Source organism: Myotis yumanensis, unplaced genomic scaffold (genome assembly GCF_028538775.1).
Source record: "Myotis yumanensis isolate MYYU_CA2020_CCGP unplaced genomic scaffold, mMyoYum1.0.hap1 SCAF_5, whole genome shotgun sequence".
In the NCBI taxonomy this organism is placed as follows: Eukaryota; Metazoa; Chordata; class Mammalia; order Chiroptera; family Vespertilionidae; genus Myotis; species Myotis yumanensis.
In genome coordinates this window covers 86,639,915-86,656,453 of record NW_027223756.1, presented here as the reverse complement: position 1 = coordinate 86,656,453, position 16,539 = coordinate 86,639,915, and the positions used below count along the sequence as shown (strand labels likewise).

Genomic DNA, 16,539 nt, shown 5'->3' with positions numbered 1-16,539 from the left:
GGGGACTTTCCGCTTTGGGGAAGGGGCGGGACCGAGCGCAAGGTGCGGAGGCGGCTGGGAGGGGTGGCTCTTCTTCTCGTCGCCGCTGGGGCACTGGACCCGGAGAGCAACGCGGCCGGGGGCCCCGTAGGGCCCTGGGGGACCCGGAGGCGCAGGGGCCGCCATGAGGGGGGCCTGGGGCGCGCCCTGCCGGCTGCTGCCTCTGCTGTTGCTGCTGTCCCAGCGGACAAGTGTCCAGGGTGAGTTCCGGGCCCAGCTCGCGCGGGGCGCTCTACCGCGCGCTCAGCCTTAAAGCGCGAATCCTCCAGGGCGAACGCCGGTTCGTGGATGAATGACAGAGGTCCGGGCCCCACTCTGCTGCTCCCTGGGCAGGGACAGGGCGCAGAAAGGAGTGGGGAGCGCGAGGCAGAGGGTGGAAGTCAGCCCCGGGGTGGGGGTGGGGGTGGGGGTGGGGGTGGGGTGGGAGCTCTTGGGGTGGTAACAGGATGTGGTGGTAGAGGGGGGAGGAGTTATGTCCAAAGCCTGGCTGCAGGTGCCCAGCGCCCCCTCCCTGCTGCTCACTTGCGAAAGGGACCCCATAACCCTCCAGGATGATCAGAACTTGGGGACGGTCGGGTTCTGGGCAGTGAGGAGGCGGGGGATTGACCCCTCCCCTCCCTGGGACCCTCATCCTCTTCCAGGCAGCCCGGGCCCCCTGCGGTGCTATGGTGTTGGGCCCTTAGGCGACTTGAACTGCTCCTGGGAGCCTCTTGGGGACCTGGGAGCACCCTCCACGCTGCACCTGCAGAGCCAGAAGTAGTGAGTACAGTGGGGTGGCTTGGGGACACTGAGACTTTGGAGGGGTGGCCGCTCAGGTCCCCGCATTCTCCAGGTGAGAGGACCCAGGAGTCCTGCCCCCAGTCCTCCCAGCTCTCCATAAATCCAGGTCCCCTCCTTTCCTGGCTGCAGGACCCCACCGGTCCCCTTCCCTCTCTGAGACCCCTTTGCTCCTCTATCAAATGGCCATCATGAGTGACACCTGCCTGCCAGGGCTGGCTCCGAGGACCCCATGAGGGAGGCACCTGGCAGAGAAGGTGCTGAGTGATGATAAGCTGTTTTAGTTGCTGGGTGTCCACTTAAGGCCTCTGAGCTTATGCAGAGACCATTGGACTGGGTGCTGGGGTGCAGCAGTGAGAGACCAACAGCAAGCCTGGTCCTCTGGGCCCAGGGCCACACCTGCCTTCACGATGACTCGCTCCTGGAAACTCACAGTCATTTCAGGTTTGGCTAAGTGTGTAGAGAGGGAAAGGAGCCGCTTTTTGCTTTTTTTGTTTTTTAAAGATTTTTAAAATTGATTATTAGAGAGAGAGGAAGAGGGTGAGAGAGAGAGAAAAAATCAGTGTGAGAGCAGAACACCCATCGGCTGCCTCCTGCACATACCCTCTCCCCCCAACTGGGGATCAAGCTTGGAACCCGGGTAGGTGCCTTCACCAGGAATCCAACCAGCAATCTTTTGGTGCATGGGATGAGCCAGCTGAGACTCACAAGGCCAGGGCTTTCTTTGTTTTTATAATGGTGGTAAAATACACATGGAAAACTTTTTTTTTTTTTTCAGCCATTTTAAGTGTACAGGCAGTGGCATTAAGTACATTCACCTTGCTGTGTACAGCACCACCACCTGTCTCCAGAAGTGGGGCCTAATTTTCATTGGTAGAGGTTGGCGGAGTCAGAGAAAGTTCTTCCCTTTTTGTAATGAGGTGAAATTCAAAGAACAAAATTTACTATTTTTAAAGTGAACAATTCCATGGCTTTGGTATGTTCACAATGTTGTGCTACCACCATCTCTATCTAGTTCCAAAACATTACCTTCACCCCCAAAGGAAGTTCCATTCCCAATAGCAGTCCCTCCCCATCCCCCTCCAGGAACTGGCAGCCACCAGTCTGCTTTATATCTCTGTGGGTTTGCGGGTTCTGGACATTTCATATCAATGGACTCATCCACTATGTGTCTTTGGTGTCTGGCTTCTTTCTCTGAGCATAGTCTTTTCAGGGTTCATCACCTTGTAACAATAGCAGAGCTTCCTTCCTCTTTATGGCTGAGTCATATTCCCTTGTCTGGATGGGCCACATTTTACCCATCCGTCCCTCTGTTGATGGACAATTGGGGTGCTTCCACCTTTTGGTGATTGTGACTAGTGCTACTATGAACACGTGTGTACAGTTATGGAGTCCCTGTTTTCCATTCTCTGGGTATATGGATAGGAGTGGAATTGTTGAACCATATGGCAATTCTCTAACTTTTTTGTTCTTGTTAATCCTCACCTGCGGATATCTTTTCCATTGGTTTTTAGAGAGACGGGAAGGGAGGGAGGGAGGGGGAGAGAGAGAAACATCGATGTGAGAGAGACATATCCATTGGTTACTTCCCTCACACACCCCACCTGAGTTCGGGGATTGAACCTGCAACCCAGGCACGTGCCCTTAACTGAGAATCAAACGCGAGACCCTTTAGTGCAGTGGTTCTCAACCTTGGCTGCACATTAGAATCACTTGGGAATCTTTTTAAAATCCTGATTTCTGGGCCTCATCCTCCTGAAATTCTGTTTCTTTGTTATGAGGTGGGGCCACAACATTAGTAACAAAGAAACGGAATTTCCAGAGGATGAGGCTCAGAAATCAGGATTTTAAAAAAGATTCCCAAGTGATTCTAATGTGCAGCCAAGGTTGAGAACCACTGCTTTAGTGCTTAGGGCTAGGCCAATGCTCTAACCCAGTGATGGCGAACCTATGACATGCGTGTCAGGGGTGACACATGCGTGTCAGAGGTGACACGCGAACTCATTTTTTTGGTTGATTTTTCTTTGTTAAATGGCATTTAAATATATAAAATAAATATCAAAAATATAAGTCTTTGTTTTACTATGGTTGCAAATATCAAAAAATTTCTATATGTGACACGGCACCAGAGTTAAGTTAGGGTTTTTCAAAATGCTGACACGCCGAGCTCAAAAGGTTCGCCATCACTGCTCTAACCACTGAAAACACTGGCCAGGGCAGCTGCACCCTTTGACGTTCCCACCAGTAATGTAGGAGGACTCCAGTTTCTCCACATCTTCCCCAACATTTGCGTTTTTGTTGTTTTCATGAAAGCCTTGTTTTGGGCCTTTGAAATCCAATGCTTGGGAACTTCCTCAGTTCGTCTTTCTCACCCACATCTGATCTATGAGCAAGCCTTGCCCACCCCACCTTCAATGTTATTCAGAATCTGGCTTTCCCCACTCCCTCAGCACCCAACCAGCCTCAGCTCCCATCATTGCTGGCTTAGAGGTGCAGTTACCTCTTCCCTGAACTGTGGTTTCCACCCTCAACCCTGCAGTCTCTTCTCTGCATAGCCTCCAGAGGACACCTGTGAGCATCAGAGTCAGGGCATCTTCCTCCTCTGCTCACAGCCTTTCAGAGCTCCTACCTCACTCAGGATAAAAGCCAGCCCTCCTTGTGGCCTACCAGGACCTGCACAATCACCTTGTCATCTTCCTGTCCTCACCACCCCGTCCTCCCACTCACTCCACTCCAGCCACATGGGCTTCCTCTTTACTCTCCCTCAAACACACCATGCAGTTGACCCCAGGGCCTTTGCACTGGCTAGTCTCTCTTCCTAAAATATTCTTTCCCAGGTACTGCATAGCTCCACCCCATCCTTCAGGAATTTATTCAAATGTCTCTTCGTCTGAGAGATCTTTCCTGACTACCCTCCCCAAAATAGCAGTCAGTCCTCACCCTGTCACCATACTGCATCCTCTTCACCCTGCTGGATTATTCTTTATATCGCTCATACCTCCATCAATTATATATTCGTTTCTCATCTGCCAACCCCACTGGAGACACCAGCTCCAAGAGCAGGCTCTTGCCTGCTTTGATCATAGTCCTATCCTATTTCTACAACAAGGCCTGGCACAATAGATATTTGCTCACTGAATAGTTGCATAGACATAAATGTGTATATCCTATATAATAAAAGGCTAATATGCAAACCGACCAAATGGGAGAACGACCAGTTGCTATGATGCACACTGACCACCAGGGGGCAGATGCTCAACGCAGGAGCTGCCCCCTGGTGGTCAGTGTGCCAGCAGCAGGGCTTATGGCTGGTGAGCACAAAGGCAGTGATGGGAGCCTCTCCCGCTTCTGTGGCAGTGCTAAAGATGTCTGACTGAGGGACATCCCCTGAGGGTTCTCGGACTGTGAGAGGGCGCAGGCCGGGCTGAGAAACTCCCCCCCCCCCACCCGAGTGCATGAATTCTGTGCACCAAGCCTCTAGCGTGAATGTGTGTGTGTGTGTGTGTGTGTGTGTGTGTGTAGTAGGTGCTCAATAAATACAATAACCGATGTTCACATAACATGTATTATTCACCCAAATGGTGTCCTAAACACATTCCACTTATTATCACATAGGTTCCCCTCCTCTATCCAGCCCTTTCAGCAGGTGCCCTCATTTTGTAGATAAGGAAACTGAGGCAGGGAGAAGTTAAGTTGCTTGTCAAGGTCACACAACTCCAAAATAGGAGAGCTGGGATTTGAACCCAAACAGAGCAGTTGTTGGTATGGCTTGGGCCCAGCCCTATGTACACCTCTCCCTACTCCCCCATCTCTTCTCACAGTCATTCCAACAGAACCTGGACTGTGGCAGTGCCTACTGGGCAGAGCTGGGTGACCATCCCCCGGGAACAGTTCACCACATCTGATGAACTCCTTGTCTGGGCGGCCGTGGCAGGCCAGCCTCTCTGGCCCCCAGTCTTCGTGAACCTGGAGACACAAAGTAACAGGCAGGAGGGCGGGTTGCTGTCTAAGGGGTGGGTGGTCCCGAAGCCCGACTCAGTGCACCCTGTCTTCCCCTCCTCAGTGAAGCCAGAAGCCCCGCAACTGGGCCCTGACGTGGACTTTTCAGAGGATGATCCCCTGGAGGCCACTGTCCAATGGTCCCCACCTGCATGGCCACCGCATAAGGTACTGGTCTGCCAGTTCCACTACCGAAGATGCCAGCAGACGGCCTGGACCCTGGTGAGTGTCTAAGTGCTTTCCCCCAACCTCATTCAGGGCATTAGCCCCAAGTCAGAGACCAAGCCCAGAGCGCATTTCTCACCTGCTCCTGAGTCTGTCTGCATCCCACACAAAAGACCTGTACATGTATATTCTTCAACTAAAAAAACTATGCCCTCCCCCCCCAATCTATAAATTCCATGCAGTCTCAATCCAAATTCCACTTGGAATTTCTGAGAAAAAATAAACTTCTTGTAGCATCTTTATGAATGAACAAAAGTACTCAAGTAGCCTATGTTAACCTTAAAATAAGAACAAGAGCACTCAGCATCATTTTACAGATGAAGAGCAGTGCCTGGTTCTCAGTAAACACTCAAAAAGAATTAATAGCCCAGCGGGCATGGCTCAGTGGTTGAGCATGGCTCAGGGGTTGAGCGTTGACCTATGAACCAGGAGGTTCCAGTTCAATTCCCAGTCAGGACACATGCCCGGGTTGTGGGCTCGATCCCCAGTAGGGGGTGTGCAGGAGGCAGCTGATCATTGATTCTCTCTCATCATTGATGTTTCTATCTCTCTCTCCCTCTCCCTTCCTCTCTGAAATAAGAAAATATATATATTTTTGAAAGAATTAATAAAAGCAGCCAACATGCTGAGCATCGGGTCCGAGGCTAAGCAAGTAGCATGGGTTATTTTTTTTTAATTTTAAAAATATTTTTATTGAACTGTGACCTCCTGGTTTATAGGTTGACATTCAACCACAGAGCCACACTGCCACGCCAGCTGGGCCAGCATGGATTATATTGATAAGAACTTCCAAACTTCCTACATAGCAGATACTTTTAAGATCTTTATTTTATAGTTGGGGAAGCTGAACCTCAGAGAACTTAAGCAATTTTCCCAAGCTCACATGGGAAGAAAGTGAAAAACAACCCCAGGACCATGAAGTCCAGAAGGAGTTGGGGGACCCATCCATGCACTATAAGAGCACACCCCAGAAGATGCATGTCATTTCTGTTCATATCTCATTGTCCAGAACATAGTCATGTGGTCTCACCTCACTGAAAAGGAGGCTGGGAAATGTAGTCTTTATTCTTCATAGCCATGCTCCCAAGTACTACTAGGAGGTTGTATTTCCAAAGGAAGCAAGGGAGAATGGATATTAGGGGTAAACAACGGTGTCAGCCTCAGCTTTTGATGCAAAACACAGTGTAGAGCAGAGCTGTCACTTTGATTCTTCATACAATTCAGGGCAAGCAGACTTTGGAATCTGACTGCCTGGGTACGAGTCTCAGCTCCAGCACTTGCCAGCTCTGTGACCTTGGGCAAGTCACTCCCTCTCTCCGAACCTCACTTTTCCTAACCTGTAAGATGGGGGTAATAATAGAATTTACCACCTATTGCTATACCTGGCACATAGGGCCCACTTTTTTTTAAAGAATAGTGTATTGATTTGGAGAGAGAGATGAAGGGAGAAGGAGAAAGAGATCGATGTGTGCTGGGGTCCAATCCCAGCGGGTCCAGGGGTCCCCAAAGGTGTGGACGGAGTCAGCGAAGAAGCAATGACACGAAGGCTGCGTTCAGTTGATCATCATAGTCGGGTTCTCTTGTCAGGGTCTCCTGCCGTGTTCTGTAGCCATGTTCTCTCGCTAGGTTCTCCAGCTAGGTTCTCCAGGTTCTCCAGCCAGGTTCAGTCACCGGGTTCTCTAGCCAGGTTCTATCCAGGTTCTTTTGCCATGTTCTTTCTAGGTTCTCCAGTGAAGTTCTGTAGCCAGGTTCTGTCCAGGATCTTTTGCCATGTTCTCTGGCTAGGTTCTGGTTAGGATCTGATGTTTATTGCCTTGTTACATCCGTATTTATACCAGCCGATTTTAATCCTGTCAATTTCTATTACAAAGGTTAGGGCGTTTCTTATCTCCATTCCAGGGAGTAAAGATTATGTAGCTTAACTACCCGCCTGGCACTTAATTAAGGGGTTGTATCCCCTCCCTAACCTCAGGGAAAAATCCCTACCTGGGGAAACAACCTTTCTCGGAGAGGTGACCTTGGTTAAAACACATAGCGCCAAGAAGGTGAGCAAACATATTAAGAACAGTATGCCATATATGCCAGGTCCCTTGAAACAGCAAGGATGGACCGGCTCCCGGCAGATGTGAGAGTATAACATCTATCAGTTAGTTACCTCCTGCATGGCTCCTACCGGGGATCGAGCCCCTGCAACCAGGGCCTGTGCCCTGACCAGAATCAAGCCTGCAACCTTTCCGTACACAGGACAATGCCCAGCCAACTGAGCCACACCAGCCTGGGAAGGACCGAAGTTTCAAACGAAAGTCCAACATCTTGGGAACCCTCTCGGTCCCAGGCAAAGCAGGATAGTTGGCCACCCTGATAATATATAAGATCAATTACTGTCTACTCAGCCCTCAGCCTCATTGCTCTGTCCTTCTCTCCCCAGCTGGAACCAGAACTGAGATCCATACCGCTGACCCCCATTGAGATCCAGGACCTAGAACTAGCCACTGGCTACGAGGTGTCTGGCCGCTGCCGAATGGAGACAGAAGAGGACCTGTGGGGCGAGTGGAGCCCCATTCTGCCCTTCCAGACACTGCCCTCTGGTAAGAGTCTCCTGGCTTCCCCCCCAGCACCTTTGTCCCCCCTCCTGGAAGCCTGTCTATTCATGCCCCTTTCATTTGTGCCCCTTCCTCGTCCAAAAGATGTCTGGATATCGGGGAACCTCTGTGGGACACAAGATGGACAGAAATCCCTGCTTCTGTGGAAGGTGAGTTGTGGGGACCCGTTATATTTCTCAGCATGTGTCAGGAAACCCCCAAATAGCAATGATGTAAACAAGACAGAGGCTCCTGCCCTCATGAGTTGGCTTCAAGGCTTAAAGGAGGGTGATGATCAGAGAAGTCCTGGCACAGGTCTGGGCCCAGAGCATGCCTCCGTCACCTGGGACCTCTGAGCTGAGACTTGAAAATGGGAGCATGTGTTCTAGACAGGGAGGCAGAACAAAGGTTTGGAAGCAAGACTAGGCTTAGCTCCACAAAATATAGCAGTGTGCTAAGGGCACGGATGCTCATGTCAAAAGGACATTATGAGGTAACACACATGGGTACAACAGTCCTCATTGATCCAAATCTGCTCAGTACCTACTATTTTCCAGGTATTGCTAGGCCCTGGCTCACAGTAAATGTAGCAAAGCACAAAACAACAAGGCCCTATCTTCTTTTTAAAAAATATTTATTGAATTCTGGCCAGCGGTGCTCAGTGGTTAGAGTGTCAGCATGTGCCAGAAGCAACCAATGGATGTGTCTCTCTCCTTCCCTCCCCGCACCCTTCTACTCTCTATGAAAAAAATCAATGGAAAAATGTCCTTGGGAGAGGATTAACAACAACAACAAAAATTTATTGAGCATTTACTCTTCTTTTTCCTCCAAATATGTTTTTTTTTAAAGTATATTTTATTGACTTTTTACAGAGAAGAAGGGACAGGGATAGAGAGTTAGAAACATCGATGAGAGAGAAACACCGATCAGTTGCCTGCTGCACACTCTCTACTGGTACGTGCCCGCAACCAAGGTACATGCCCTCGACCGGAATCGAACCTGGGACCCTTCAGTCCACAGGCTGATGCTCTATCCACTGAGCCAAACTGGTTAGGGCCCCCAAATATGTTTTTATTTACTTTTTTAGAGAGAGAGGAAGGGAAAGGGCTAGAGAGATAGAAACATCAATGATGAGAATCATTGATTAGCTGCCTCCTGCATGCACCCTACTGGGGATGGAGCCTGCAACTGGGCATGTGCCCTGACCAGAAATCTAACCGTGACCTCCTGGTTCATAGGTCAACGCTCAACCACTGAGCCATGCCAGCCGGGCTGGAACTGTATTCTAATCCCACCTCTACTGTTAAGCCCCTCTGAGACTCAGTTTCCTCATCTGTAAAGTGGAGCAAACAAAAACCTTTCACTAATGGTTTGTCAGGTGACCTCCACTGAGACACCCAGTAGGTGTCTGCTAAATGGGAGATATTAACCCCTTCTTTCCCGTATCCCACAGGCCCCTGGGCACTGTGTGCCGGTGAGCTATAGAGTCTGGTTCCAGGCTAAAGGTCAGGACCTGATCCTCCAGGAGACTCCCTGCTGTAGCTCCTCCATCCCAACCCAAGCGGAGTGGGTTGCAGTGTCCGTTGTCAATGCCACAAGCTGGGAGCATCTCACCAACCTTTCTCTGGTCTGCTTGGGTAAGAGGCTGTGAATGTCCTCCACTCAGTGCCCTGGAAGTGCCAGGAGGGGACCTCCTGGATGGGCAGCTGAGACTTCTTCCCCCTGCCCTATAGGTTCAGACTCTGCCCCTCGTGGTGTGGTGGTCAGCAGCATTGCTGGGAGCACAGACCTGCTGGTGACTTGGCAGCAGGGGTCCGGAGAGCCACAGGAGCATGTGGTGGACTGGACTCGAGACGGGACACCCCTGGAGGACCTCAACTGGGTCCGGCTTCCCCCTGGGAACCTCAGTGCTCTGTTGCCAGGTGAGGCCCCGCTACACCTGGTCTCCCATCCCAGCTGCTGGAGAGCAGACTGATGGATGGGTATGCAGGAAAGAGTGTGATGCTTAAGTATCATTAATTCATTGACCACCCACTGTGTGCCGGCATCTATTCTAGACACTGGTACACAGTGGTGGCAGCTGACATCTATTGGCATTTACCAGAAGCATTAAATCATTCAAACTTCCTTATAAAATGGGTTTCTGCTATCCCCATGATGGATTTACAGATGACAAGAAAGGCCCAGGGTGGTTAAGCAACTTGCCTGAGGTCTCACAGCAAGTAGGTGGTAGAACAAGGATTTAAATGACATAGTCAGGCTCCTGAAGCCAAACCCTGAGCCATCACTCTCAGCAACATTCTTGTGGGACAGACAGCCAATGAAACGAGAGCGAGTACTTATAATGTCATTGGAGCAAAATAAATCAGTGTCAGGGGAAGGAGGGAGAATCGCTGTTTTAGAAAGAAAGGTTAGGAAAGGCTTCTCTGGGGAAGTGGCATTTGAGCTAAGGACTAAAGGAGATGAGAAAGGGAGCCATGAGGATGGCTGAGGAGAAGGCAAGAGGGAATAGACAGTGTATAGGCCGTGAGGCAGGGATATATCTGATGTGTTAGAGTCAGTAAGGAGGGCAGTGTGGCAGGAGTGGAATGAGTGGGCGGGAGAGTGGGAGGAGGTGAAGGCAGGGAGGCAATGGGAGACAGTAGGAGGTAATGGGCCGAGTGTGCGGGGACATATGGGCCACAGGGAGGATTTTACCTTTTCTGTCTCAGTGAGGTGAGAGACACAGAGGATTTTGAACAGAGGAAGGAGGTGCCCTGACTCAGGTGCTCACAGGCACCCGCTGACTGATGTGGTGGGAGGAACATACTGGGTTGAGGGGTGGGGAGGTGGAAGTTGAGAGAAGGAACTGTACTAGTCCAGGCCAGACATGATGATGGCTGGACCAGGTGGGGACTGAGGTGGGGAGAGAAGCAGGCAGGTTCTGGTTGGGGAAGTCTTGGAGCAGAATTTTGGGGACCCATTTGACATGTTTGCATCTGAGGCTTATCCACGTGGAGTTGTCCAGGAAACTGTCAAATGCTCCGGTCTTGGGCCAGCAATGAGTTCTGAGCCAGGGTTTGATACTGGGGAGGCCTTCCTTCAGGTTGAGAACTTGGGAGAGCTTGAGAAGGTGTTGAGTGAGAAATGTAGGAGAGAGTCCTGAGGCCCATAACATATATGGCCGAAAGAAAAGGAGCCTCAAATCTGGAACATTCCCAGTTTGGAAAGGCCATGCAGCAGCAGTGGTTTTGAGGAGGGACTTCAGGAACCTCACTTACCCGTGATGGGTGGTGTCAGGGCCCCCATCCTAGCCCAGTGTTTGACCATCTCCCAGCCTCCAGCATTTCCTGGCCTGAGGCCAGTTTCTGGTCCCTGAAACCTTTTTCCTGCTGGTAGAAGGCTGGAAGTGCAGGGAGTTAAGCTGCTTCAGGTGCAGCCCTGACCATCCTATCTAATAATAGACAAACATGGTAACTGACCGTACCTTCACTACGCCTCCCATTGGCTAGCCAGCGCGGTATGTAAATTAACCGTCAACAAAGATGGCGGCTAATTTGCATATTGCAGGCAGGGCTGGTCAGCACCATCCTGCCTGCCCTGCTGCCATCCAGGCCTGCTATCTGCGACCTGGGGCGGCGGGCGTCCCTAGTGCGACCCGACCAGGGGCAGCCAGGCAGGACAGCATGGCTCCTCTGTCACCCCAGCTTCCTCATCACAGCTCCCTTGGGGGCCTAAGCCTTTAGTCGGACATCCCCCGAGGGCTCCCTGGCTGCCAGAAGGATGTCTGACTGCAAGCTTAGGCCTGATCCCCCGGGGAGTGGGCCTAAGTCAATAGGTGGACACCCCCCAAGGGGTCCTGGACTGCAAATGGGTGCAGGCCGGGCTGAGGGCCCCCCCCCCAAGTGCACAAATTTTTGTGCGCCAGGCCTCTAGTTGACAAATAAAGGGTTGGTGGATAAATACCCAGCTCCCTCCTCCAACGAGATGGGTCTCAGGTGCGTGCTCTCTGCTGCCTCCCAGAGATCACCAGTGGGAGTGAACCCCCCCATTACCCACAGCGGGAACTTGTTTGCAGACGCACAGTTTACCAGCTGCTTTTCTTTCCCTATTTCTCTTCCCCGCTGGCCCTCTGGGTGTTTTCTGGGGTTACTTCCCAGAGAAATGACTTATACTCGGATCTTGTTCTCTGCGTGTCCTTCTGGAGACCCAAATGAAGGAAATACGTGGGGGAGGACAAGCCAATTCAAACTGGACTTTGCTTCTCCCCACTTTCCCCCCAGGGAATTTCGAAAAAGGGGTCCCCTACCGGATCACAGTGACAGCAGTCTCTCCTGGGGGCTTGTACCCTGCCCCCTCAGTCTGGACGTTCAGAGAGGAACTAGGTAAGCAATGGGGCTGGAAGATGGAGGGTCTGGAACCCTGGCAGACCTTGACCCACTGGCTTTGTCCCCAGCACCTTTAGTGGGACCAGTGCTTTGGAGACTCCAGGATGCTCCCCCAGGGACCCCCACCTTAGCGTGGGGACAGGTCCCAAGGCACCAACTTCGGGGCCATCTCACCCACTACACCTTGTGTGCACAGAGTGGGACCAGGCCTTCCGTCTGCATAAATGGTGAGCTTTTCTGCCTCCTGCCCCCTGCCCCCTGCCCCCTGCTCCCAGACCCCACAAGGCCCACCCACCAGTTTACCTCACCCCTTGTCCTCAGATGGGCCCCTTTGGTTCCCTCTCAGTCCCTGGGAGAACACATGATGTCATCTGTTCCCTAGTGGACAATAACCCTGGTGGCTCTCTAAGTAATGGACTGTCATTTGGCCATTAAAAATAAAGACGCCAATCTATATTTATTGATATTGAAAGATGCCTGTCATATTTTATTAACTGAAAAAGATAAAAGGATTCAAAACTCTGGGATGGTTCCATTTTTGTAAAATAAACCAGCATTGAGCAAAGCTGAGGCAGAAATGTGAAGATAAATTTCCCTCAGTGCCAACAGGATTGTAGGATTACATATGATTTTTATTTCTTTTTCATACTTTTGGGTATAGGCTAAATTTTTACTCTGGGCACAAATTCCTTCTTAAAAATATATTACCCTTTTTTTCTAATTACAAAAACTATCTGTGCTTGTTACAAAAGCTGACACACATCATCGAGAATATCAGCATTTCATCATTTCACTGATACTGACAACACAGCTTCCAGGTTTTTTTCATGTGTATGTTAACATACATAGGAGTTGGTGTTTTGAAGATTTTTACCATTTTATTATAGAAAATTTCAAGCACATACAAAAGTAGGGAAAAGATAACAAATCCTCGTGTATCCAGCTTTAGTAATTACCTCCATTTTGCCAATCTTGTTTCAATTTACAACCCCTACCCCCTCCCCTCCCCCCCACACACACTTTTTTTCCTAGAGTCTTTGGTATCATTTCACCCCTAAACACATTAGTACTTCACATTTGTTCCTAATTGATAATGCCTATTTTTTAACATAATTACTTTGCCACAATTGTATCTTGCAAACATGTATAGATATAGATATAGATATAGATATATAAATCATTAGGTTAAAAATTATATATATATTATTAAATATACATACATGTATATTGTCATTATTACTAAAAGAGGACCATGTTATAGGCTACTAGAGGCCCGGTGTATGAAATTTGTGCATGGGTAGGGTCCCTAGGCCTGGCCAGCAATCAGGGCCGATCTGTGGGGTGACCGGTGGGGCAAACAGGGGGACCCCCCGCTGGCACCCACCTTGGCCGGTCTGGCACCACCTGTTTGCCAGCCCCGCCCCCCACTGCAACTGCTGGTTGTCTCCCTTTGTGGGGTGACTGGCTGGCGATTGGAGGCCCCCCCGCTGGCACCTGCCTTGACTGGCCTGGGGCCTATAGGCTGGGGGCAGCTCCTGCTTTGAGCATCTGTCCCCTAGTGGTCAGTGCGCATCATAGCGACCAGTCATTCCACTGTTCAGTTGATTTGCATATTAGGCTTTTATTACATAGGACTAGAGGCCTGGTGCACAAAATTTGTGCACGAGGTGTAGAGGTCCTTCAGCCCAGCCTGCACCCTTTCCAATCTGGGACCCCTTGGGGGATGTCCGACTGCCTGCCTGCCTGATCACCCCTAACCACTCTGCCTGCCTGCCTGCCTGATGGCCCCTAACTGCTCTCCCCTGCTGGCCTTATCACCCCTAACCGCCTCTGCCTCGGCCCCCGCCACCATGGCTTTGTCCAGAAGGACTCCCAGAAGATGTCTGGTCTTATTAGCATATTACCCTTTCATTAGTATAGATAGTTTGGCCCATGAATCTTATGACTGTGATGTTTTGCAACTTTCTTTTTTTCACCTGATGACTTTGTTTGGGCATCTTTCTTTGGCAGTATATCTTGATCCCTGTTCATGTCTCCTATAATTCTATAACAAACCAAAAAGCAACTTCCCCTTTTGGCTTAAAAACAAAAAAAAAGAGCAATTCAGTAAAAAAGTAAACAGAAATAGCTTAGGGAGGTCCAAATGTCTACCCTGGGTCTAAGGAGACTTCCTCCACTGGGTTCTGTGTAGGTAAGGGATATGATACTCATTTATTCTTTTGTTTATTCAAATCTATATAATTTTCTTTTTTAAAATATTTTATTGATTTTTTACAGAGAGGAAGGGAGAGGGATAGAGAGTTAGAAACATCGATGAGAGAGAAACATCGATCAGCTGCCTCCTGCACACTCCCCACTGGGGACGTGCCCGCAACCAAGGTACATGCCCTTGACTGGAATCGAACCTGGGACCCTTGAGTCCGCAGACCGACGCTCTATCCACTGAGCCAAACCAGTCAGGGCCTATATTATTTTCTTAGTGCTTGCTATGTGTCAGGCTGATCCATGTACTGGGATTATGGCTCTTGAGGGACTCTAACTTTCTAATGGAGGACACATAGGCATAGACAGAGTAAATAGTACCTAACCAGTGTGTCAGATGGTGAGAAGTGCTGGGTACAGTATGAAGCAGGGACGATGGGTTGTGAAGGAGGTGTCATTTTACATGTGATGGAGTGAGGGAAGGCCTCCCTGAGGAGGCAACATTTGTGCAAAGACCTGAAGGTGGGAGCTGTGTTGTGGGGGAGAATGTTGCAGGAGAAAAAGCACATACAAAGGTCCTGAGGTAGGACTTGACTGCCTTCCCACCCTTTCTGGGTTTGTCCTTCAGTGAGTGGCAGCACCCAGAAAATCACCCTGCCTGACCTTCCCTCGGGGCCCTGTGAGCTGTGGATGATGGCATCCACCATTGCAGGACAGGGCCCACCTGGCCCCAGCCTCCGGCTTCACCTACCAGGTAGGGGCTGGGGTGGCACTGCTGTAGTAGGGGGCTTGCTTCATTTGAAGGGGATATGGAATGATTCTCTGGGCTTTCATGACTGGGCAACCTTTTGACTTGGTGGGGGTGGGGGGGCGGGTGGCTATTGATGATGCATTTTGATTCTGCTAAATACTGCTGTGGGTTATCAGGCAATGTGTATCTCTGACCATGTCACCCACCCCTCACCTTGACCTCTGACCGATTATTGCTCTGTTCACAAGCCCACTCCACCCCAAGATTTTCCTCACCCCTTGCCCCTACTCATTTCCTGCCTCCCTCACGCAAGCCTGGCACATCAATGAGCCTTAACTGACCTCTCCCTGCTCCTGGTGTCTAACTGTTCTTCTGCCCCTCTCCCCCAGATAACACCCTAAAGCTGAAAGTTCTGCTAGGTGTCCTCCTGTGGGGCTTGCTCCTGATGGGCTGTGGCGTGAGCCTAGCCATCTCTGGAAGGTGAGGCAGTCAGACATGTGGGTCTCTGCCCAGTAGGAAGGGCAGCTGGGCAATAGCTGAACTTCCAGGGTGAGGGGACACCCCACATTCCTAGACCCTGCAACCTGGGCATGGGTATTCTCTGGATTCCCTTCCCTGACCCTTACCTGCTTGCCAGGTGCCTCCACCTGTGGCACAAGATACTCCCCCGTTGGGTCTGGGAGGACATCCCCGATCCTGCCAACAGCAATTCCAGCCAGCCCCACATAGAGGTGAGCAAAAAAGACTGGCTTGTCAGGAATCTCCAGGAGGTTGGGGGATGCTGGGACAGTGGGGAGTGGGTGGGAGCACTGAGGGAAAATGGGGCTCATAATCTCAGCCTCCTCTCTTCCCAGGAGGTACCCCAGGCCCAGCCCCCTGGGGACTTGCCCACCCTGGAAGTGGAAGAGATGGAGCCGCTACCAGTTATAGAGTCCCCCCAGGTCTCCTCCCGGCTTGATTCTGGGTATGAGAAACACTTCCTGCCCACACCTGAGGAGCTGGGCCTTCTGGGCTCACGGCGCCCAGGCCCCAGGTTCTGGCCTGAAATGACTCCAAGCCGGGAGACGGGGTGCTCCTTTGACAGCTGAAGACACTGAGGCTCAGAGAGGCTGAGCCACTTGCCTAAGGATACCCAGGCAGAAAGAGCTGAGTGAGACCAAAGGACTCCGACAGAGAAGGCCTGGCCCTAGAGGGAATGGACAGATGGCCGAGGGAACAAAGGAGAATATACGAAATCCAGAGTGGCAGCCACCTCCCCAAATCTGTCCTGCTGCTGTAACAACTGTAACCAAGTGCACTCGCAGCCTCCCTTGCTGCTAGGTGTGGCCACGCACGGAGTTCTCACCAATGGAATGTGAGCAGAAATGACTTGTGCCAAAGCTGGGACTGGATGGAGCTCCTTCATATTCTCTTTCCTTTTCCATGAGCTGGAAAAACATCAACATGCCCATAATTTAGCTTCAGCCAGACCCAAGAGAAAGGTGAGGACAAGAAAATCAAAGGAACTTGAGTCCCCAAGTGACTGCATGGATCAGAAATAAACTTAACGTTTTTATAGTTACTGTAGCCTGAGGTCTTTTGTCACAGCAGCTGCACC

At 50.7% G+C, this 16,539-nt stretch overlaps 1 protein-coding gene across 1 annotated transcript; it reads left to right on the top strand.

Annotated features, from left to right (window-relative positions):
• The first annotated feature begins 87 nt into the window (after positions 1-87).
• IL27RA (interleukin 27 receptor subunit alpha) lies at positions 88-16,503 on the top strand. Its single transcript, XM_070416186.1, is given in 15 exon segments — positions 88-239; positions 681-798; positions 4,638-4,795; positions 4,880-5,037; positions 7,469-7,628; positions 7,728-7,792; positions 9,076-9,259; positions 9,356-9,544; positions 11,885-11,986; positions 12,058-12,216; positions 14,820-14,945; positions 15,332-15,422; positions 15,580-15,673; positions 15,797-15,958; positions 15,961-16,503. Coding segments are annotated over 15 exon segments (1,869 nt in total). The 5' UTR covers positions 88-163; the 3' UTR covers positions 15,988-16,503.
• Positions 16,504-16,539: the final 36 nt, after the last annotated feature.